Source organism: Stylophora pistillata, chromosome 1, assembly GCF_964205215.1.
Source record: "Stylophora pistillata chromosome 1, jaStyPist1.2, whole genome shotgun sequence".
NCBI lineage: Eukaryota > Metazoa > Cnidaria > Anthozoa > Scleractinia > Pocilloporidae > Stylophora > Stylophora pistillata.
Genome location: NC_142519.1, coordinates 20,287,242 through 20,311,967, shown reverse-complemented (window position 1 = coordinate 20,311,967; position 24,726 = coordinate 20,287,242). Strand labels below are relative to the sequence as shown.

At 39.3% G+C, this 24,726-nt stretch overlaps 1 protein-coding gene and 1 pseudogene across 2 annotated transcripts in view; one reads left to right on the top strand and one right to left on the bottom strand.

Annotated features, from left to right (window-relative positions):
- Positions 1 to 24,726, bottom strand: part of LOC111342250 (transient receptor potential-gamma protein) — a 122,780-nt gene that overhangs the window by 9,956 nt on the left and 88,098 nt on the right. For both annotated transcript variants that reach the window (XM_088743203.1, XM_088743206.1), the window contains exons 15-16: positions 7,129 to 7,253; positions 6,540 to 6,695 (exon numbers count right to left, since the gene is read on the bottom strand). In XM_088743203.1, coding sequence (XP_088599329.1) covers positions 6,540 to 6,695; positions 7,129 to 7,253 — 281 coding nt within the window. The remainder of the gene's footprint in view (positions 1 to 6,539; positions 6,696 to 7,128; positions 7,254 to 24,726) is intronic.
- LOC148741603 (uncharacterized) lies at positions 14,224 to 15,300 on the top strand (annotated as a pseudogene).

Here is a 24,726-nt window from a genome sequence, read left to right as displayed (position 1 = left end):
TTGATTTATTGCGTAGATATCGCAGAAGCCGGGTTTTAATCCACGCACAAGCAGCGTGGCCTTGACTGCGCACGAAGTCCGTGAGCGCAGGAGAAATAGCAGGTACCCTCACAAACCCCGTGCCAGACCAAACACTCTTTGTTTCCAGGCCGTATATTCAGTAGATAAAGGCTGATAGTTTCGAAAGAAACTGTTTGGGGCTGCGTCGGTGGGAGTAACGAAATAATTTGGATATATCAACAAAGTTGAAATGGTAAATTGGCCACCGTAACGATTACAAAAGCTGACGTTTCGAGCGTTAGCCCTTCGTCGGAGCGAATAGAGGAATTGTGGGTTGTGTGTACTTTTAAAAGCAGAAAATGGAGCTACGTTATTGGTGGGAACATGGCAACGAGAAAAATGTCAACAGCAAAGCGTTCTGAAAAGCGTTCGTTGATCCCTGTGGGATTTAGCCTGCCGGTTTGAAAGATGAGCTTTTGTTCAAGATTTTTACGGCTTTCCGCGCTACCTAAGTGTAAGGAAAGACCGCAGATTGCCATATGTTGCTTATATATGTTACGTATATTCAGTAGTCTAGTCGCGTATTAAAATGGACGCCACATAGACAAAACCTATTTGAGGCAAATTATATTGCTAACATAAGAAACCTACCTTACTTTAAACACACTCAATATGGTAAACATACTCTATTAGGGTATGAAGTAAATTCACCCTATTGCAAGTTCGCCCCCTTACGTAAACAACTTCGCCCCTACCTTTACCAGTTCTTCAATCTAGACCCCAGCCCAGTGGCCAAAATTACCCCTAAAAGGAGTTGCTGTTTGACAAACAAGCCAAAAAAAATGAAGCTCCTTTAAGAGCCAACAGTAAGTAATTTAACACTCACGGTCGTGTCGTTGGGCCCAGCGTTTCATGGCGACCGAGGAAATGAAAAAACAAGGTCAGTGATTTGGGAGCGAACTGGTAAAGGTGGTGGAAGGGGCGAATTCGAAAATGTTAATGGGTGCGAACTTGCAAGATGGTAAATTCGTCTGTGGTATAGGTGCGAAACGACTAGAGAGACTGGTTGGAATGGTTCTAGCTGGGAAGCAGACAAAGCGGTGTTGTCTTTCTATCATGGAGCACCGGTAAGCTCACTCTAGAAACTAAACGTATATCTGCGTGAACTACTAATGTGTTAGAGTTATCTCATGGTATGTCTTAATTTATATTCAATTAGGTGAATCCTTTGCCATGTCCCTCCAATGTTTCGTGATGTAACCCTGAATTACTGATAACTGATTAACATTAAAACCGTTAGCCTATGCATTAATAGTACACCATATGGGTCATAACAAGCGGAAGATGAAGTTTCAAGAAAAAGTTAATTTTAAAGTACAATTAATTGAATTATAATTAGTGGCAGTCACAAAAATTGGAAAATGACGGCCAAATTGATACTGAAAAATTTCATCGGTGCCAAGAAGGTAACAGAATTTAGCCGCACATCAAAATCAGTTGTAAGTAATAAGACTAAGACGGCCAATTTGTTGGTGGTTCGCGCTTATTACACGCTATGTTCTTATTTTTCAACGACGCCATTTTCTTTCAGTCGTTCGTATGCACTTTAGTTAACTTTGCGCATGCACTTTACAAGCTTAGGTGCGATTTGTGACTGTATGCAAATAGTGATCAAGTCGAAATTTCCATAGAAACCCCCAGGAATAGTGAGTATATTTGTGCTCCAAATTAGAAACGAACATACCTAAGAGCGACTACAAAAGAAAATTTATGCGAACCTGGGCTTTCAAAAGGAAGAGGGTCAAAAAGAGATGTACTTCTGTTGCTTATCCAGAGATTTTTTTATCATAGACTCAGGAATTATGTGATTTAAATATGCTGTTCCCAAATAATTCACTTCGTATGACGAAGGAGCTCCCAGGAGGGGGCTGGAGACTAATGAAGCATGTATGTATGTATGTAATAATAATAATAATAATAATAATAATAATAATAGTAATACTAATAGTTTAATATTTGTAGCGCACAAATTCCATTTACATATGATCAAATGCGCATAACAATTATAGAATATAAAAATTACATCAGATAATAAATTACAGTAAGACCCTTATCAAATTTACAAAACTAATAAAAACCTTATCTAAATTGTAAAAAATATTAAACCATGCACAATTCAATCCTAATTAAAGGCTAAATTAAAAAGGTGAGTCTTAAGTAAAATTTTAAATTTACTAAAATCAGTCTCGTTACGCACTTTATAAGGAAGACTGTTCCAAAGTTTAGGTGCTAAAAACATATAAACACGATCACCTAATGTTTTCTTTGTTATGGCGTTTGGTGCTTGCAGCATGAGACCCTTATTACTAGATCTTGAGTTGTATGGTCCATTCTGCTGCAACTTAACAAGATCTTGTGAATAGATTGGACCATGTCCATTAATTGCTTTGAAAGTGATCATGATAAATTTGAATTGTATTCTAAACTGAACAGGTAACCAATGCAGTTCTCGCAGAACTGGTGTGACGTGACACATCTTTGGGATATTAAAAATAATCCTTGCTGCCGAGTTTTGAAGGCGTTGGAGCTTAGATAATTCTCTAGCTGGTAAACCATATAAAATACTATTACAGTAATCTATCCGTCCGATTACTAAAGCATGTATCAATGTTTGTGATGCTTTCTCATCTAAGTATTTCCTAATGCGTCGTACATTCGTCAGATGATAATAGGCAGCTTTGCAGGTATTGTTAACATTGATCTTCAGATTAAGATTACTGTCTCTCCATGTGCCAAGGTTCTTTGCTGATTTCACTGGGAAAACCTTAGAGTCACCAACACACAAGGAGATCCCATCAACCTTTGCCAACTGTTGTCTTGTTCCAATTAATATAAATTCGGTTTTGTCGTCATTTAATTTGAGTTTATCGTGGAGCATTCAGGTTCTTAAGTCGCGAATACAAAGTTCCATTGAATTAACAGCATCAAGAGCGTTCACTGCAGAATCAGGTTTAAACGCTAGATATAACTGCGTGTCATCAGCATACGTGTGGACATGTGGCAAGTGATCGTTTATAATATTAAATAGTTTACTCACATATAGTGTGAATAGTAATGGCCCCAAGCACGAACCTTGAGGAACGCCATGTTTTAATTGAAATTTGCCAGAAATTTTACCATCAAGTGAAACGCGCTGGGATCGGTCAGATAGGTATGACCTAAACCAACGCAGTGCAGTATCCCTTATCCCAAAACTGTTACTTACGCGAGATAAAAGGACCGAGTGCTCAACCGTATCAAAGGCGGCGCTGAGGTCAAGAAGCACCAGCAATATCACGTGTTGGCGATCCATAGCCAGAAGGATGTCGTTGTGTATTTTAAGCAATGCAGTCTCGGTGCTGTGACCTCTTCTGTATGCTGACTGAAGCTTCGGGTAGAGATCATGAGTGGTCAGATGGATATGAACCTGATCAAATACCGCGCCCTCAGTAAGTTTTGAGACATATTGTAAATTACTGACCGGACGAAGATTACCAAAGTCGTTTATCCCGGCTTTCTTTTGTCGTGGGTCAACCAATGCGTCTTTCCATAACTTCGGAAAGTGTCCTGCTAATAACGATGATTTAATCATTTGAGTGATAACCGGTAAGAGTTGCTCAATAGATGCTAAGACAAGCTTTGCTGGCATTGGATCGAGAGAACACGATTTCTTAGAAGATTTTTGGATAAGTTTCAGCGCATCACTCTGGGACAACGGCTGGAACTTGGAAAATAAATGTGCTTCACCCACAGAAGGATCATTTGGTATTGACTCAGTGATTGAACTAGCCTTGGCATCCATCTGATCACGAATCTTAACTATCTTGTGCAGGAAAAAATTTCCAATTTCATTTACCAGTAGAGACTTGCCCTCATAGTGGGAAAATAGTGGTGTGTCATTATATCCCAAAAGTTTCTTAGATTCGCGAAACAATCTACCTTGATCACTGCTGTTCTTATCAACAAACTCTGTGTAGTACTGGTGTTTAGCTTTGTTTAGAAGGTAAGTTACATGATTCCTATTTTTTTTTTAAAGTCAGGAAATCTGCGACTTGTTTAGTCTTTCTCCATTTCCGTTCAGCCTTTCTGCGAAGAAGTTTAGCGTGATGTATTTCATCACTATACCATAATACTTTAGGTCTTGATACAACAGTCTTTGTCTTGAGTGGAGCATGCGAGTCCAGGAGATGGGAAAGAGTCTTGTTGTAGGTTTCAGCAAGATTATCAAGATCGGAGGCACTAAGGATATCCACATTAGAGTTGTGGGAAATATTTTTGCATAATGACGATTCAGCCAGCTCATTCATAAGTGTAGAGACATCAAACGATTTGATTTTTTTATAGGTAATTCTTTTTTGCATAAGTCGAGGCATATAAGATAATAATTTGCAGAGAACGGAGGCGTGGTCAGAAAAAAAACGATCAACATGAGGTTTTTCCATTATGATGTTGTCAGCTATACGTGTGATAATAAGATCAAGAGTAGGTCCGTGAATGTGGGTAGGGTCATTGACATGCTGTTGTAGGCCCAGTGATTCCAGAACATCCAAGAAGTTGAGAGCCTCAGAATTGACCTTATCATCAACATAAATATTTAATACATATGATACACAATCCTCGCAGTAGATAGCGCTATTTAAGCAATAGCGAAAATCAGACCTGAAAAAAAAAATCAGGCCTGTATGGGATTCGAACCACTGACCTCTGCGATACTAGTGCAGCGCTCTACCAATTGAGCTAACAAGCCAACTGGGAGCAGGCCGTTGAGTTGATTCGTAATAAACCCGTGAAAGTGATAAATCAGATACAATGAAATATGTGAAGTTCATATATTTTGAACTGCGGTATTAGATACATATGATACACGATCCTCGAAGTAGATAGCGCTATTTACGCAATAGCGAAAATCAGACCTGAAAAAAAATCAGGCCTGTACGGGATTCGAACCACTGACCTCTGCGATACTAGTGCAGCGCGATACTAGTGCGAGGATCATGTATCATATGTATCTAATACCGCAGTTCAAAATATATGAACTTCATATATTTCATTGTATCTGATTTATCACTTTCACGGGTTTATTACGAATCAACTCAACAGCCTGCTCCCAGTTGGCTTGTTGGCTCAATTGGTAGAGCGCTGCACTAGTATCGCAGAGGTCAGTGGTTCGAATCCCGTACAGGCCTGATTTTTTTTTTTTTTCCTCAGGTCTGATTTTCGCTATTGCTTAAATAGCGCTATCTACTGCGAGGATCGTGTATCATATGTATCTAGTACCGCAGTTCAAAATATATGAACTTCATATATTTCATTGTATCTGATAAATATTTAAGTCACCTACAATTACAAGTCGCTCCTTTGTTAACAAGGCGGATTCCATATACCTCGCAAATTCTGCGCAGAATGTTGTGACAGTAACAGGGTGGTCATCTGAATATGGAGGACGGTAAATAATTACAAGTCGAACATTTGAGGAGTTTCCAGTGATTAGCCATTCAGAGAATTCGAACGACTCAAACTCCTTTCCGTCGACTTTCTTAACGCCAAGTGAATCCCGAAACATAAGACCGGTACCACCCCCACGTCTTCCAATCTGGTTATGACCAATGAACGTATATCCATTTGGACAAATTTCAGCTCTCACAGCATCATCATCATTCTTTAGCCAAGTCTCTGTGAACGCAAATAAATCGGTCTTGCAGTCACAGACATAGTCCAACACGTCAGCGGTCTTATTCCTCACTGAGCGAGGGTTCAAAGAGCAAAGCAACATAGATTGTGTCCGATTTCTATTCAGAGCAGCCATGTCAGTAGAGCAATTGATCTTAATAAGGTTGCCAGTGTTACGTGACGATTTCTTTGCTTTGCGATTGCCGGTAGATAATGATCTTGATTGTATACTTAAACCAGTATTATACATCAGCCTTGGATTAATTTTAAACGCAAGATCTCCAACTAACAATGGTTAAAATGTCGAGACCGAGTTCGCATAGTAAATACTCGGACGGCATTGTCTTTTGATATGACATCCATTCCGGAATACAGGTCTCTTGGGTATCAACAAACAGTCGAACAATGCCAAATGAGCCTGATTGTTCTTCTGTGCCACAGCTTGAAAACCAAAGTCCCAAAAACTCAACCGTAATCCATGACCAAAATCTTCTCCTATCACCGAAAACATCGACTCATCCAAGCTCCCACTTGGCCAGTCGTTGCATGGTCGAATTAGAATCCTTCCGACTGGTTTAAAAGCTAAACCCAGACTTTGTGACAGCAGCAAATTCCATATTAATCAGGAGCAGCAAAACCCACGCCCTACACTCATTAGCATCATGTTAACAAAAAATATTATTATTATATTTTTATAATATTTTTATTTTTAAATATTATTACTATATTATGTATGTATGTAGGTAGGTAGGTAGGTAGGTAGGTAGGTAGGTAGGTAGGTAGGTAGGTAGCTATGTATGTATGTATTACAATTAGAAACCAAACCTCACCTCAAGTCGAGGTGTCTCTGGTGTAAAGGGAGACTTAAATTTAGCACTGTGAGCATCGTCCTGAAAACCGCTTTCTTCGCAATCGTGGCAGAACTTAGGTCCCAAGTAAGTTAAGAGGCAGCCATCGACGGCAATTCCTTGCGAATCATACCACGCCTTTAAATGACAATCGAACAAAATTTCAGCTACACGAAGGACCCACACAAATGCGAGGCTCAGAGATTGACAAAGACAAATAGGATTACAACACTCTGCAAATCTAGTTTTGTATATCTTTATGTGTAAAGATCTCTTTTTATTCGATTTTTGTGTTATTACCTTTATTACCTTAAGATTGATAAAAAAAAAAACATTGTAAACTACTCCCGACCACATACATCTCAAGTCTGCTTTAAACGATTTGAGGGAATAAAGAAAATACCGCAGAGCATGTACTTTCCCTAATCTCACATTCAAATTATTTTTGAGAGAAGAGATTTTTATGTTAACAAAGGTGTTTCGTTGTTTCATGATGTAGCAGGATCGACCCTTTATAGTAGGGAACCTCATATTTAGCATTCACCGGAATGTGGGCCTGAAAGACACTTACTCCTTGGCCAAATGCAAGTTTCTCCTCCTTGTTTCCGAGCGGTTGGAATACTTGCCGTGCTATCTGACCGGTCATTTTCCGATTTCCTTCATTTTCTTGAATCAAGTTATCTATCTTTTTCTCCTCTAAACAAAGAGAGGAAACAGCCCATTAACTTGACCTGTTTTGAATCGAGTTAACGAAATCATTACAGCACGCCTCTGTTTTATTGTTATCCTTAATAATCTGAAATTCTTTAAAAATATTCGTTCAATCATAGCCTCATGCCGGTTTTAGTAGGACAACAACTCTTTTGCGTCTTCTTTTTTGTTATGACCGTATCACAAATGTAAGCGGCTATCAACAAATCTAGCATATCGCCCTACCTGTAAGGAGAAATTCATAACCGAACTTCGCGAAGTAGTTCCTTTCTAGTTCGCGCACCAAGTCATCCAAGTCTTTAATCTATCGAATCAGAGAAAGCTCGTATCAAAAGCAAAGTAAAAATAACTGAGCAGACATAAATGATAACTCCTGTCATAACTCACAAAATTAATTAGAATGGCGTTGCCAGCTTACCCAACCTATCTCATCCAAAGCAGGAGTGTCAAAGCCTCTTTTCCAGAGTACTTTCAGTGGGAGAGACAAAATGTTGAAAGGGACTGGTATCGGATGATAGGTACTGTAAGTCCTTACAAGAATGGCTCTCTTGAAAGACCACTCCTGGAGTGAATTATTCTAATAATGAGAGAAAAAGAGGGACTTATCAGTCCGTAGACGTACCAATCGATAGGAACCACAAGCATCACTCATTTAGCAGAAGAAAAACTATGACGCATCACATACAAGAAACAATCTTCAATATGATTTTCGTCTGTAGAAAACCTAATTCTTAAACACGAAGGCGCGCTATATAAAGAAGTCTTCCCTGGGAAGACATAGGCTCATTTGTCACTCACCGTTGACGTGTGCGGGTCAAATTCAAATGCTGGTAGAGGAACAAAAGGAGCTAATGAGATATCTATTGTTTACTTCCACCACCATGGTGGCATGAGGTAACGTGCGAACCACCTACTTCGATCTCAAATTTACCGCCACAAATAAAGACAGTTTCCATTGGAGAAAGGAAATACAAATCTCAAAAATTCTTGTATTATGATGAAGACATAAAACGATTTGAAGGAATGCGCCCGCTGTTCACTGCTTTGGAGTAGCTGTAGCTCAAGCTAGCTTCACTCTAAGAGTTCTACATCACACGACGATTGATTGACAAATGGTCCAGTGGGACCTAAGGCCCCTTTTATAGCGCGCCTTCGTGTTTAAAGTTTTAGTCCGAAACTACGAATCCAATTTTGCGGTTGGGTTACTAAAAAGAAATTTCATTCACGGGAGCCTTGAGCCACTTCTCTTGAGCTGACCATCCCTCAGGCGAAAAAGAGAAAATAGGTGTCATAATATGGACATTTTCAACCAGTTGGGTTAAAATATTGGTAGCCTAAAAAAATTTATGCATGATCATAGAAATTTACCAAACTTACAAAAAATGTATCTGATATTTTATACCAAAAAGAGTCCATTCTGGAATACGAAAATAATAAATTACTTTCGCTAAGGCGGAAAGATTGTTTAGTACCTGAACCTGCTGATAGGTATTGGAGAGCAAAGCAATCATCATGTTAACGAGAAGAATAACTGTCAAGATTAAGTAGAAGCTGTACAGCAGATGAATCATAAAAACCGAAGGATTGTCCACGGAATTCAACTTATCCAGGTCAGCTAAACCCAGTAAAGACCAGCTTAGTAGCGTTGCCATGTTCCACCAACTGAAGAACAGTTTCAAAAGAGACGAATTAGATCAAATAGTCATTCAGTTTTTTCAACTTAGAGAACAATAACCGCCACAGCTTTTTACGAACATCCGTGTCCTGGACTGAAGCAAGCACATCACTTCTATTTCATGGATCATCCCTCATATTTTATAAGGGTTCTGCCGTTGAGGAATCAATCCAACGGTAATTTCAACTGACCAACCACTTTGAAGTCCTTCGAACCCACGGCGAGAACTTCTTGTGCAATTCGGCGACCGTTATGACACGGTCGGCCTGGACATGAGTCAAAATTACCCCAAAGGGCACCCCTACAATGCATAATAGAATATTTACTTGAAAGACGACTATTTGACTTTCGTGATACATAGTCTCGAGGCAAGTAGATGTAATTTACTCCGAGAATCGTGCAATTTTCGAGAGTGGGTTAGTCTGTTGGTCTGACGAAATCTTTCTCCCTTTCCCTATTAATACAGGCAGTAGCGGGATGAGAGCTCAGCTTAAAGTTGACAAAAAACCTTGAATTCCCTTCCAGAGAGTTCTCTTATAGAAACCTTGAGCCCCCATGGATCATCGATGTAGAAAATTTTTCTTCCGAAAATACTTATCAGGTCTACCACGTCAAACATCAACGTATTTATGTTTTAGTATGCAACATATCGAAGATAAACTGAAACGTATGAGATACCACAAGAAAATAGAAGTAGGAACGATTAATTCTGGATTTTTTTTAAACGGGAAAAACCGCAAGGTGCCTCTTTTAGCAAAGCAAACTGAATAGCTAGCTTCTTGCGCAGATTTTGAGAAGTGAAGTCAAAAAAATAACTCGCGAAACTGCGAGAGAAATGGGAGGAGAATAAGGTTACTCTAGAGGCAGCTTTGCTTCTTGTTTCGTAACTCTACTGCCACGAAAAGTAATGGCGTCTTCTCTGAGAATTTTCATGATGAAAAATGGAAAATTCTGGTGAAGTTAAACCCGTACTTATTGTCTCTCGGTAGACCTTATAATTAGTTTCCCTTTTCCACGGGTAGACAGATAGCCGACCGTTCATCATTGTTTAACACGAGTGAATCCTATAGCTGATGTAGTGGGTGGCTGACTTTCTTGACTCACAATTTCCGCTCACAATCCTGAGTTTTAAATAATCGCGACGTATTGAGAACCAAAAATTCAAGGCTTACGAAAATATGGCTTAATTTGATATGTTAAGGACATCACTGTAAAATTTTAACAATGAGAATGAAAAACAACATCAACAATTTTACCCTTACCAAATTATCCCTGAATCACCACATGCCCTTAAAATGATAGGAGAAAACCAATGGTTAAAATTTACAAACAGCCGTAAAAACGCGACCTTAAATAGAACGTTTGGCATTCTGATATAGGTAGTTTTACACTCCTGCCAGGCTTCCCATCGAAAAACTAAATTTCACAATTAGCGTTTAGCCAACTGTTTCCTCCGTTGGGCACAAATGAGGTTCCTCTTCATAACATCAAAGGAAAGCTCTTCTACCCCACTAGCTAACTACTTTAAAAGAATTTACGCTCTAACGGAAAAGGTAAAAAAAAAGGAAAAAGCCTAACAAGTCAGAATCTGTCATTCATAAGTTCGAAAATACAACAAGATCACGATCCGGCTGAACTCACAAATCCTCCGCGGAATCTTTTCCTGAGGTATAGGCTTTCTCAGCAACATAAATCTTGGTGATTGCCATAGAAAACGCCAGAATCATAGCCAAAGCCTGCCAAAATATCGTAGTCACATCCCACATAATAAAGAATAAGGCGATTTGTATTTGGCCCATTCCCAGCACGCACTCTATGACTTGACCAAAGGTTCTCAGTGCGAGAAACATGGCAATAAAGCCATACAAATACTCCGACACGGTCAAAAGTCTGTTGTCTGACACGTCCGTGGAGTATCTCCATGTTATCATACGTAAGATGAACGTAATGAGGTAGAAAACAAGAACGATGAAGTCAAGCACATTCCAACGGTCACTATAAAAGTAATGGATATCAACTGCATTAGAAGAGCATAAACAAACACACGCAGTTAAAATATCGCATGTCATTCACATGCAAAAGAATCAGTTCTCACATGCAGACTATATGTTGTTACACTTTTCACAGAGAAAAATAATGAAAAAAACTAGATTACCATTATTCTAATTGTATATTTTTCTCTTGCTAGTGTTAAAGTCATTGAAGCGTGCAGCTTAAAACTTTTGCCATTCTCAACGAGAACAGTGCACAGCATGATCATTTTTAATGTTTAGGATCCCGACATGGGTGAACCCAATTTATGACCTGCTGGTACCTCAAAAAAGAATATCCTGCAGCCGGTATTGGTGTACCTTAAGAAATAACATTGGCCCATGATGGTGTATCCAAAAATAAAGAGATGCTCACATACTGCTGTGCCTAAATAGGTACCAAAAAGGCCACTTCTGATACAAATCAGTGTGCTTAAATAACGACCTTTGGCGCATACTGGTCCCCCCAGCTAATGCACAGTGGCCCTAATTCGTGTGGCAAAACAATGAGCTTGAACACATATTGGCGTACCAAAACATTAAGCCTTCATGTAGTTGTATCCTCCCACCCCACCCCCAAGAAAAAAAAGGGAAACGGAAGGGACTGAACGTCAACGAAAACCTGACACGAGTCGTGTTATATGACGCCACTCTAATCTATGCAAAAATATTTGACTATAATTTTTTGCGAAGTGGCACGTGTTATCGTGAAAAGTAATCGAGGTAAACAACAACATTCAAGTGAATTAATTTTCCATTATTTCGGGTAAATTTGCAATTCAATGCACACTATGAGCGATTTTCGTATAAAGTAAGAAGAGGACGATGTACGATTAGCATCGCCCTTAGAAATTGGATTTTAACGTCCACACGGTCGTCTAAGAAAGTTGGATCATTTGTCGCAGAATGTCAAAGTTTTACGGATTTCTTTAAGAGATTGTTACGTTGCAAGTGTGAAGGAGGAGCGACTCATTTTTCAGTCGAATGGATCGCTGTGAGAAACAGCGATCTTTTTTTAGCCTGGCAGAACCATTTGCAAAGAAACCGAGAGTTGAAAGAGGACAATCCTCTTGACCCAAGTCCATTGAGATGGTACACTTGGTCTTCCATGGGTGCTTTAAAGGGCAACAAAGCAGAATGAACGGTTTCTCCCATTGAAGAGAGGTGATCAATCACTGGCACGGCTTTAATATAAATAAGATTTTCTATAGCCAGTTTGTAACGAAAAGGAGACATCGTTGCCTATATCTGTGGCTTTCTGCTGTTCTTCTTGAAATTTTTATATCCCAAAAGTAGCGAAAAGTCCCTTAAAACCTCGTCGTAGATCGCGTTGATCATGAAGGCACTCATTTTCACCATCGTGTTCGTTAGTATGAAAGAAAACAATTAACTCTAGTCAATCCCAATTCACGTAAGGATCGATAAAACAGTTTACCAATAAAAAAGGCATCATCTATTTTCATGCGGAAGAGTGACGCGATATAACACGATTCGCGTCAGGTTTTCGTAGAAGGTTCCCTCCCTTCGGTTTTTCCTTGGAGGAGGGGCACGACTACGCTAGGCGACAAAACATTGAATACTCCCTCCTAATGATGCAGCTATGCATTGAAAATGGGGTACTTTACATCTACATGCATGTGAACCTAGTATTTTCCGAAAGTCAAATAGGCCAATCAAAAACTGAAATACCTGAAGTAACTAATAAACTTCTTAAGCAAGATATTGCCATCATCTGCAATCTCATTTTCTTCTTTGTGGTTGAGTCCATCATTATTTCCCCTCCTTATAGTAAATGCTTTTACTCCGGCCTTTTTAGCGCTAATAAACTGATCCACCTCCATTAAAATGCGCCCCAGGAAGAAAACAAAGATAACGCATTCTAGTCCACTGAAGGAAACTGTTGAAGGGGACAGGCAAATAGCGAAGTGAAGACCAAGGAGGGTAAAATAGCTCAGCATGTCGCGAAAAAAGATGAAATAAGGAGTCGTAAAGTAGTCCTTGTATTTCTCTGGAAGAAAATGAGTGAGACACCAGCTTAGAATGGAGACTCTTGGAAGAGAACTCCGACAGGACCGATAGTCCGTCAAAATTGTTCGAAGAAAATTCTTAAGGTATCACAGAAGGAAAATTAGCGTTTTCATTCAAACTGAAAAAGCGTGAAAATTACTAGTGTTATCACTAGAAAAGTACACATTTTCTGGAAGCTTCATAAACACTGATTTTGTATTTCAATAAAGTTTTCGATTTTTGCCATTAAACAGAATGGGAGCTTATTCTTTCGCGCAGAGACGTTCTACAAGATGAGTGTATTTCACGACGCTTTTGGTCGACACCTGTCTGTCTCTTATCGGAACGTGATGTGCACATACTGAGCGAAAAAAATCGTGTCCGGGATTGGCCTTTTAACGCTTGGTTATTTTTTAATAATTTTTTTATTTCAAAGTAGCGCCTTCGGACAAAGTTTTCAATGTAGAGGCTAAATCTCAAAAAGTAAGGGAAAAATCAAAATTCCCCGACATACTTCTGGGGTTTCTTATATTTCTGACATACTCTCCAAATCTCACGAAAATTGACCGAGTATCGGCCGAGAACTAACTCTTCAAAGTTTAGAACTCAAGCGAAACACTTCAATATGTAAAAGCTACCTGAGGGCTTACGGTGCGTCGGCGTTCGTTAACGCGTTCCCGCTTCACGCCTATGAAGACTGTTATTCAATCACATTGGAACAAGCCATTTGACACTGGTTCGCCCATCGGCGCTGATGCATGCGAGAAAGCAAAGACCTGACGCAATTTGTAAGGAGTTAGGTCGAGCAGGTCAAGTGTAACACGCGTGAATGTGGAGCGATTTATGTCAATGTGGAAGATGCTTCAACCAGAAAAAAGAGGAGGAAAGAGGTCGGGCTGAGGAAGGAGAGTTACACTGGAAACGTAACACTGCTTTTCGACGTTCGATACTCGAAGTGCAATGCCACGCGAACAATGATGGACTGTCGGCGGTATTATTAGTGAGTTTACGATACTGTGATTCTAGAAGACGCCGCAGTCTGTCTTGGTGGTCGCGTCGGGTCTGACGGCTTGTATGTAATATAGTTTACGTTCGATTCCGATCACGACGACGCGGCGAATCCTATTGGCGGGATAATTCACACTGCGCCAGTTTGAGATCAGCTCACCAAGCATCGCAGCCACACGCGCAAGCACAGTACGTGGAAAGTTTCTTAGCCTTTTTTCTTTTGTAATAAAAAATTATGCCAAAGTTAACGGAGACCAGGATCTCCTTTCTTTATGCGTACGATTGAAGTGTCATAAATAGTGAAGAATTTGTTTTGCTGTACGACACCAACACTGCAAAAAGCCCTGACTTTCCTTACTGGAATTACGAAGCTTTTGAACTCGACATGATGTCTGACGATGAATGTCAAGCTGAATTTCGCTTCTACAAGAATAATTTGTATAACTTAAAGGAAGTGTTGAATCTCCCAGAGGAATTTACATGCTATAATGGCTCGACAATAGATGGCGTTGATAGTCTCTGCATCTTTTTAAAATGATTTGCTTAACCTTGCCGCTATCTTGACATGATTCCAAGGTTTGCTAGGCCCATGCCTCAACTTTGTATGACAAGTAATTTGCAATTGGTTATGGATTATCTATATACGAACTGGAACCATTTGCTAACCGCGCTCAATCAACCTTGGCTTTCCCCTGATAATTTGGAGAACTTTTCTAATGCTACTTTTCAGGCTGGCAGTGCTTTGCAGAATTGTTTTTGCTTTGTGGAAAGAACGGTAAGGCCTGTTTTTCGACCCGGCAAAAATCAAAGAGTTCTGTACAATGGCCACAAAAAAGTTCACGCAATAAAATTTAAGTCTGTCGCGGTTCCAAGCGGTCTGGTAGCTAATTTGTTTGGCCCAGTAGAGGGAAAGCGGTATGACAGTTCTATATTAGCTGAATCTACGTTATATAACCAACTAGTGCAATATGCTGTTAACATAAATGGAGACCCATTATGTATTTATGGTGATCCCGCCTATCCCCATCGTCCACAACTGCAAGTTAAGGGAGCAAGGATGACACAGAATGAGAAGGACTGGAATAGTGCTATGAGTAGTGTGAGGGTACCTGTAGAATGGATTTTCAAGGACATGATCAATTACTTTAAATTCTTAGACTTAAAATAGAACTTAAAAGTTCAACTTAGTGAAGTGCGGAAAATTTGCATTGTTTGCACATTACTTCACAATGCTAGGTGTTGCTTATATGGTTCAACAACTTCTGAATATTTTAATGTTCAACCACCAACTCTCCAAGACTATTTTTTGTAAATCGGTCAACATTCATGCAACATAGCTCAAGCTGTCTAGCTTGCGAAGCAAGCCCTGGAGGAGAAGAGGGGGATTGGGGCGAGCGGAATGTGCGGAGGGGAGAGGGAGGGCATGCCACAGACCCCCACTAACCAACAAAACGCCCCCTTTTTTCATATTCATATCGTCTTATGTCAATCAGTGCCTCTTAAAATCAACCAATCAGAAAGCGCCGATAACGAGAGCTCAGTGAACCATGCAAACTGTCAAAATAACAATTAAAACTTGTTCCACGTGAGTGAGAAATGTCGGACGACAAGGAGAATCTGGTATCAAAATCTAAGAGAGGGAGAAAGCCAAAAGTTAATCCAGAAGACGTAGTTCTAGTTTGCCGGTTTTGTGGAGTAGATTTAAGAATTAAATGTGGAAGTGGCTTCAAGAGTTTTCTAAACATTTTTAATCAGAGTCAAAGGGAAGAATTTCAGCGTGTCTTCGCCGATCGCCTTCGAACGGTCGGTTTTCACTTCGAAAGTAAGTCTCACATATCTCAATTTATATGCCTTGTGTAAGAAAAGCTAACAGTTTTTGCCAGTTTTATGAATTGTTAAATAAGGCCGCTTCTCAATGTCCGGTTTCCCGTGATGTTTCGTCGAAACGAAAGTTCTCAACACCGACAGGAAAAAGTCCAGGTAGAAAGAGCTTGCGTGTCCGCTACCCGGCACATGCAAAACTTACATCTAGCAGAGAGACGTTGTTTCACTCGCCGACGAAAAGACAACCCTCAACTTCAGCGATGGATACAAATTTAAACATTGATGATTTGGATCCAACGTCCATGAAATTCTGTAGGTGGTAACTTTTCATTTCTACAATTATTTGACTGTTGTATTTTTAACCCAAATTCAATGTGTTACTTTTCAATAAAACCAATAAGTTGCGTTGATTCCCATGTGTTTAAAGGTAAATGATAGGCAAATGGACAGCATCCACTATTGGGACACAACTTTTATTCTGAACATTTACAAGTGATAGAAAATAATAAAATTATACCACTGTATTAAAGAGCTTGCATCATATGAAAATCATAGAATGTTTGGTCTTTTGAAATCTCTACTTCACACAAATTATCCTTTTTTCTGCAAAATTTACAAGGTGGCTAAGGTATAAGGATCACACTTTTATAACATACCTAAAATTGCTGCCTTCTGCAAAGTTATGGCAGTCTCAACAAGCAAAACCATACAAATTCTCATAAAAAATGGAAATAATGAATGCTCAGTTTCAGAACAATTTAAAAGTCAAAAGTGTCTCTAAGCATCCTTTGGCTTGAATGCACCTTGCAGTAAGGTTAGCAAAGCGGTGTTCTGCACTTGCATTTGCTGCAGGAGCTGGTCCTGCTGTTTTTGTCGGCTTTTGATGTTGTCTAAAACACCTTTGAGAGACTGTCTTGCTGTATCATGAGATTTTTTTGTTGGATTTTTTTTACATAAAGCTCAGCCTTCCTTAAAGTGCCTATGACATCAACACGGTTTTCACTCCAAATAAAAATATAGCATCTCTATTATAAACCTACCGCAAACAAAGCCTATCTAAAATATTTTTACCCCTAAAATTTTAACTAAAAGTTGACCATTTTTTAAGACCAGAGAAACAACTCACAATGGAGAATGATTCTTGTTCTGAAATTAGCGCGGATGGAAATAGTACAGAAGAGAATACTTATTCAGAAGACGACAGTCAAACTTTTTCAATTGACAGCCAGTATGAACCATACCAAGACGAGCCACCGGCAGAGAGCGAGATCGACGAAAATGGCGACGAAGATGAAAAGGACATTGATGGTTTGACAGCTGAACTAAGATTTAGCTAACCGGCAAGATGGAGTCGCTACTTTGAATTTTTGGTTAGTTTCTTTCTCACCCGATGTTGTAGTGGCAATTAGATGCTAATTTCTTTCACATTTCTTCCTTTAGGTGCCGTTGTTCACGATGTTCTGTGGAAACGCTTCCTGGCGCACTCGAGTTTCGCTGTTGTAGAGAAGTGGTGCATGCATCGGGACAAATGGTTTTTGATGGTTCCATCGAAAACATTGAATGTATTACACAGCACGAAGACTACGCTGCAATGTCTAACAAAACTGTTTTATTGCAAGTTGCACCGCTTCTTCGAAATCAAGATGGTCAGTCCTTTCAGAGGAGAAATGGAGTTTCTGAAAATGAGTAAGTCCTACAGCGACAATTCCACTTGAACCTTTCATTCTACGTTCATTGTCATTACGTTCGTTGAATTTAATCGAAGCTCCTCTCTTTTCAGGCTGGCATCGAATTCAGCCTTTTCTTTTCAGTAACCGACAGTTTCAGTGCCTGTGGAACGCTTACATTTCTTTAGTTCTTGTTCACCCTTCCTCTTCTTGCTCTGAGCAAATGTTTCCATTGAAGCCTTTCGCATTTCAACTGCCTTTGCAGTCTACTCTTCTGCTTTTCCCCCTTTTTTCTGAGTCTAGTTGCTGATCTTCAGCATCTCTCTTTGAATCGTTCAATAATTTCTGTCATAGAGTCATCAAATGGTGTATGTTGAGGGGCAATCCCACTGGCCTTTTTTTCTTCTCTTATTTTATTCTTTTGTTCTTTCTCTAGCAGGATGTAGGGATCACGTACAGATTTCTGATTCAAAGTAAACCTGGGAGATTCATGCTCATTTAAGGACTCACTTATTCTCTCCAAAACTTGACCTCGCTGTTTACTTCCTCGTTTGTACTTCCAAGGTCCAAACAAATACATTTCTTCCAATAACATATCATTGTGTTGATCAGTCCACACCATTGGCTTTTTAAGACTGTAAGGGCAAATATTGTGAGGAAAAAGTTACAGAAACAATATAAATAGATTTATTGTTTCCATTGTTACATACATCACTTTTCTATGAATATCTTGCAACTAAAAGATCTGAGTGAGCTGCAAAAAATATTCATTAATGGTATGTTGCTAAACAAATAACTTACATTCGCTCAAAACTCTTACATTAAAATATTCAACTTAAGAGCATCAACATGGCTTAGAGACGGCTAGTCTAAATCAATTCAAGATCTCATTTCAGAGAACAGATGATTTAAAGAATGATAAGTTCATCAAAGCGGTCAAAGGAAAGATTTATAGTTTGATAATTCAATAAACAGCCCTTTAAATTCGAGAGCGAAAAACCTTTAAGGTTACAAATGCCATAACTCTTTTTTTCGCTCTTGCTATTCTTTAGCATGACTGGTTTTGCTTGGATCCCTTTGTAATTCAATGTGAGCAGAAAATTATTTTCGAGAGTGAGCCCTGATTTCCGAAGGGCTCCAAGAGTAACACAACAACTATGCACAACAAACATGAGACTAAATTTAGCCTTGAAATTTATCCAATTTGATTCAGAGTAGATCGGATTAGAGAAAGATACAACTGAAAATTAAGTTGTGTCAGAAAAGAAAGAATATTCTAAGAAATACATTTGTCTTGTTTTGGGAACAGTGCAGTCATTGTCTGCTGGTTTATTAACCTCGTTCCCAGGGCTTTTCCCTTTTTGAAATTTGGCGGGCGTCAAAGTTCAAAAAGGGAAAAGCCCTGAGAACGAGGTTGCTGGTTTATAAACAACGAAGGCATCTTTAAAATGCGTACATACTTCAACCAAAAGATAAACTTTATCTTTATGAGACAAACAATTTTATTAAACAGCAGCATTTGATGCAAAGGAGTATAATCTGTACAAAACTTACCCTTTTATATTGGTTTTCTCCTTGGATACCTCCATCCTGCAAGACGCCTTCAAAATGGCAGATCTTCCCGCCTCGCCGTCAGCCGACGCCGTCACGCCACAAATGGCGCATGCGCCGTCATGTGCCTTCGGCCGCGGCGTCGTGAACATTTTCGGATCGTAAACTCACTATTCGCGAACTAGTGCCCACGGCAACTTCGATAGAAATAGACTCTGGCCACTGAATCTTTCTGAGTCTACTAGGAACCCCTAGGACTATAGGTAAACACAATTTCCGCTCCGATTCAAACTGCGATAAAATTTTCCTTTTTCCAGAGCGGCAAAAGGGACTTTTCGCTTTTGGACATGATAACAGCTTGTAAACAATACTTGAGTTACAAACGGAATATCTATATTGATACATATGCAGTTATATATATTTATATATAAATATATATATATAACCAAAATAGCGGAATGAGATCATCATCTACTAAAAAGTGCTCGATAGCAAGGCTAGAGCTGTGGATAATTATACTTCAAGATCTAGGTTACTTGAACTTTTACTGAAACTCTGAGTTTCATGCCTCTTGCGAAGCAATCGTCAGGCAACTGCCAACTGGCAGTTTTTTCGTTTGTTTTTGAGCAAGTACAAGCGACCTTCCTGAGAATCCAGGTAACATCGAGAAACTTTTAATTACCAAAGAAGCATATTGGAGTGCACAGTTGTTCTCTTGGGCACCTTTCGGCTTGAATAAGTGCTAGGAATTTCACTCCAAAAAAAGAATAAACCATGATTAATGTGGAGAATCTTTTCAAATTGGGCGGGCATCAAAGGTCCCGGTCTCAGCTTTGATTGGGAATTTTGGTACAATTCTCGCCTTATTTCAACGCTGGTTCCTTAACATTTTCAGTGGATTCGACAAGTTTTTAATTTCTATGTTTGTTTTTCTCGTATATTGTGATAATTTTTCGCGTAGTAATTACTGTTTTTGTTAATACGTGTCATCACGCCCTCTTTGTGAACCTATTTAAGGAGTTTGTAAGTTATTGTATTACAACTGATGAAGGTCTCGGACCAAAACGTTTTTATTAAACTTTTTAGATTTTTTTTTTGAGTATATGTCTTCCTTCGCTCGAAGTTGTCCGTCCTCGTGTGCCACATTACTTCCTCTATTATTTATCGAGGTTTGGACTGCGAATCCTTTTGGATCCCTCTGGCGCGGTGTCTCTGTTGGCTCGAAGCCTGTTAACTCGTTATTATATGCATAGCTCACTAGGCTCTTCTAGTTTGAGCACTCTGGCATGGCTTAGACGATACCACATGTGTGGGATCGTTTGAGGATCCATATCGGTTCTCCCCCATCCTAGCATCAGCACTGCACTAATAGGGCCCCGAAGGCCGAAACAATACTGTCTGCAGTTATAAATATATATTTATATATAACTGCAGACAGTGCACACTGTTTCGACCTATGTGGGTCTCATCAGTGCAGTGCAGACACTGGGCCAAGCTCTGGAATAAACCATTGCCTGGGCGCTACACTTGTGGGACCAAGTGCAGACACGTTGCCATGCGAGAGTGCTCAAATCACAACTAAGGTTATATATATATATATATATAACTGAAGACGTGACTTGATTTTCGTAGAACAGTGCTCAATACATAGAAGTAGAGCGAAGTATATATTGTGGGAGGAAAAAGATTTTGTTAATCATTAAATCCCCTGATGAGTGGGCGACCACGAAACAGGCTTGTAGGGATGAACTTGTAGTTTACTTGTCTTTTTCCTCCCACAATATATATTTATTCATATATATATTTAAATATATATGAATAAATATATATTTATATATATTTATAACTGCAGACATATATATATATATAATTATATATTTATTTATATATATATATAAATAAATATATAATTATATATTTATTTATATATATATAAATATAAATAAATGCCAACTCAAGTCTTCAGTTGACCACTCCGTTCTCTATTATAAGCACGCTCTAGTTTACTATTGAGCACTCTGAAAGCAGTTCTGCAGACCAACTCGTTATGTATACATATATGTATATATAGATATAGTTTTAGGAAAGAACTAGTGTTGGTATACTTGATAACGAGTGAGCAATTTCAGAACTGTACAAAACTGTACAAAACTGTACACTGTGCACTGAAAATCAAGAGCGGTTTAAATTTGTTAAGTAGGTGACGAGATCAAGTTGACATGAAGTGTAATCAATCTCGCGGCTTTCGTTCTACTCTTAAATTACTTCGTACTTTATATATCCTGAAGTAAAGAAGATATCAGAATAAAATTTTCAAAAGATGATAGATCGTTATTTTTATATTAGATATTAAATTTTCAGGAAATTGAAAAAACATTTCTTTTTTCCCTCTGTAATACTTTAAACGGTCTGTGGAAATCTAGCCATCAAAATTAGTCCATCCTCACCATAGATGTCCTCTTCCTCGTTACCTGTAACAGAAGTGACACATTTAAAGCATAAAGCCAGTCACACTTCCGAGTAGTGAAGAGAGATTTGAAAGCCATAAAGATCTATGACCGCTTAAAACATTTCTCAATTCGAGTTGTAACAACTGCCTGTTATACTTTCTTGTTCTCTCCGGAACCAAGTAGGAAAATAATCATTCTGAGGAGGGGTGTTTCACATACAAATTTTAAATATCTTAATTACCACAGAGCTTCCTACGCAAAGTACAGACGCACTACCATCTACCTTAATAATGCTACTAAACGATATCACAAACCTCTCCGGTTCCTCAAGGCCTGTTTAAACAAATGCACAGCGAAGAAAATGGCAAAGAGCAATGGAAATAAGAGGAAGTCAAACACTGTCCAGAGGTTGAGAAAAAAGTATCCCCAGCGTCCAGGTTTCCGCCATGATTTTGTTCTTACTAAGGAAAAAGAGCGGTGCCACGTGGAGCTGAGCAAGTCATAAACCGCTGGGTGAGAGATAAACTGCGAAAAAAATTCGTTGTTGTATTACTTTATACCATAAGCTAATTGTGGATTAGGGTTAGGGTTAGGGTTAGAACTCACTGTTAAGAGAAAGGTCTGTCTACGAGAGGACTGGGTAAGTGTGACACATGCCATATCACTGATTTCTTTCAAACTTTCACAGACTGTAAGGTTCAAATAGTTGCTCACTAACCGAAAGGGGTTTAGGCTCCCGCTTAATCTTTGGGAGCTTTCACATCAAATCTCAAGGATAAAACCCCAAATTTGCTTTAATTATATTAATGACATAGACAATTTTGTCTATATCATGACGTCATGGAATACGGCGACACGGTCTAAGTTTTAAAAACTTAGGCTAGCCCCACATTTTAGTCCCGCATTTTTGTCTCTGGTATTTGTGGCCTGTTTGAAGGCGTTACTTAACGTTTTCAAGCGCGAGATTCAGAGCGGCGAATATTCGGTCGCTATATTGGACGGGTAGAAGATCTGGGATGAGTGACAAAGTGAGGAGGAGGGGGGAAGAAAAATCATCCCCTTTCCCTATCCCACTCGCTTTGTCACTCTTCTACACTTTGTCAAATCTTCTACACGTCCATAATGGCGACCGAATATTCGCCGCGCTGAATCTCGCACTTGAAAATACAACACACGCCTGTACATAGCCCTTGGGAATCAATGCAGTTGATAAAGCACCAAAAGAGCTTTGTGTCAATAGGCTAGTTTCGAATTGTTTCTGCGAGAAAGTTTGGTAACCAGTTTTTAGCACCACGTCGAGGCTGAGGGGAACAGGTAAACAGAATGGATACTGCAATTTCTAGTTCAGCCATTAGACAGCCCAAAGTCGGAAATCCCACGTAGAGTTTCACGGATTCATCAATTTTCAATACATCATCCATGAAAAGTTTTCGCTTCAATGCTGGCTTGTTAATAACAATTGTTTTGTTATCTGACACATTTTTATCAGATCGTCCATTTGTTTGTGCTCAATGCCCGTTTGACAAGAAACAGACACAAATTTCTTTTCTTCTTGTTATTGTGACATTGCATTACAGTTGGGCTACGGTTTTGCCCTTTGATTTAGCTTTCTTAGTTGTAGTTCGTTTTCTTTGTCGTCGTCGATCAAGTTTTTAGTCGGCGTTGCGGAATCGATATGTAAGTTTTTAATATTCTGTTTCTATTTCCGTACAGCTTGCCTCATATCTTCCTAGCCATTGTTCACTTATGGTTTGTGCACGTTATTTAGAAATGTCGTGCCCTCGTGGTCGCGTGGAAATTTTCTATGTAATTTAAGTGTTCTTTTATTGTGATTTCGGGGTAAGCTCATCGAGTATATTTTGGTAGCTCGTTTATTATCGCGTGTTCATTGTGTGGCTTAGGTTTCTCGTAGTTATTTTTCTTGTATTTCGTTTGTTGGTCGCCAAGCGTGTCCTTACACTAGTTCCTCTTAATTTATCAATTTCAGTTTTGCGCGACATTTAATAAAGATCAGTGGTTAAATTGCTTCACCGTCTCCGTAACACACACCCTCGTGTTTTGGTTCTACTTATCTGGTTATTTTTCTTGGCATCCCAATTTCGTTCAGTCGACACACGGAAAATATTGGGGGAGGGAACACTTCTTCTCTGTCTTCGGTCGCATTTCGTTTTCTCCGCTCATTCAATCTTTTTTCGCATTGACTCAGACTGCTAGGGACTGTATGCTGATTAAATGTTGTTGGAACTGTTCCCTGTGCTAACTTCTTAATTCGAAGTGTTCGGAGCACATATGCAAGTTCTTGATGGAAGTGAACTCCTTATTAGAGCGACGATTGAAAGCAATCCATTTCTTTTTCAGTCTCTCTTCGCCTGGAAAATCGAAAAAGCTGTGGTCCGGCCTTTTTTCGAGTTGGTTTTACCCACAGAAATGGCACAAAACTTCGTAATCCACCTATAGTCACTCCGATCTGCTTTCAAAATAAACGCTAGGGATAGGCCGATACCAATATCAAATATTCGATACCAGCGATACCGAGGTTGGATCGAAAAATATCGATACAAGCGAAGAGTATCGATTCTTTCGATACTGCACGTGACCTACCCGCGCTTAAAATATCCTGCGACTAACCGCTGACAAGCAGCCGAAAATACTCCGGGCTCCATTTGTGTGCAATGTAGGCCTGTGGTTGGTTATTATCAGTGACCAGCGCAGTGACTGATAACCTTTCAGTGTAGCCTTATTATCATGAATGCAAGTGAAAGTTGCAGCTTGCTTAATATTATTGGTAAGTAGAAAGATTGTACCATTGTGGTCTTCTTTGTTTCCCCGGGAAAATTAAAAAAAAATAAGTCCCAATAAATTAGATTTTTGGCATGTTTGACGACTGCCTTGTTGATACTACTATGTAGACCTGAACAGAAAACCGTGCGAGAGTGTCTCGTTTAGTCACTCAGATCACGTGACTTAATACAAATTTCAATGACGTCATAGTATCGGTATCGATATCGATATCGAAGAAAAAAGTAAGTATCGTACTCGGTATCGTGTCGATTCGAAAAAGCCGTATCGGCCCATCCTTAATAAACGGGTATTCCCTCAGCCTCGACTTGGTGCTCATAATTAGTTACCACAATTTCTCGCGTAAAAAATTCGAAACTAGCCTTTTGCAGTTTGAAAAGTGTGGGAGAAATTACCATTTAAAGTCGGGCTGCTATGACTTTGGGACGGTTGAGGACACATGCCATC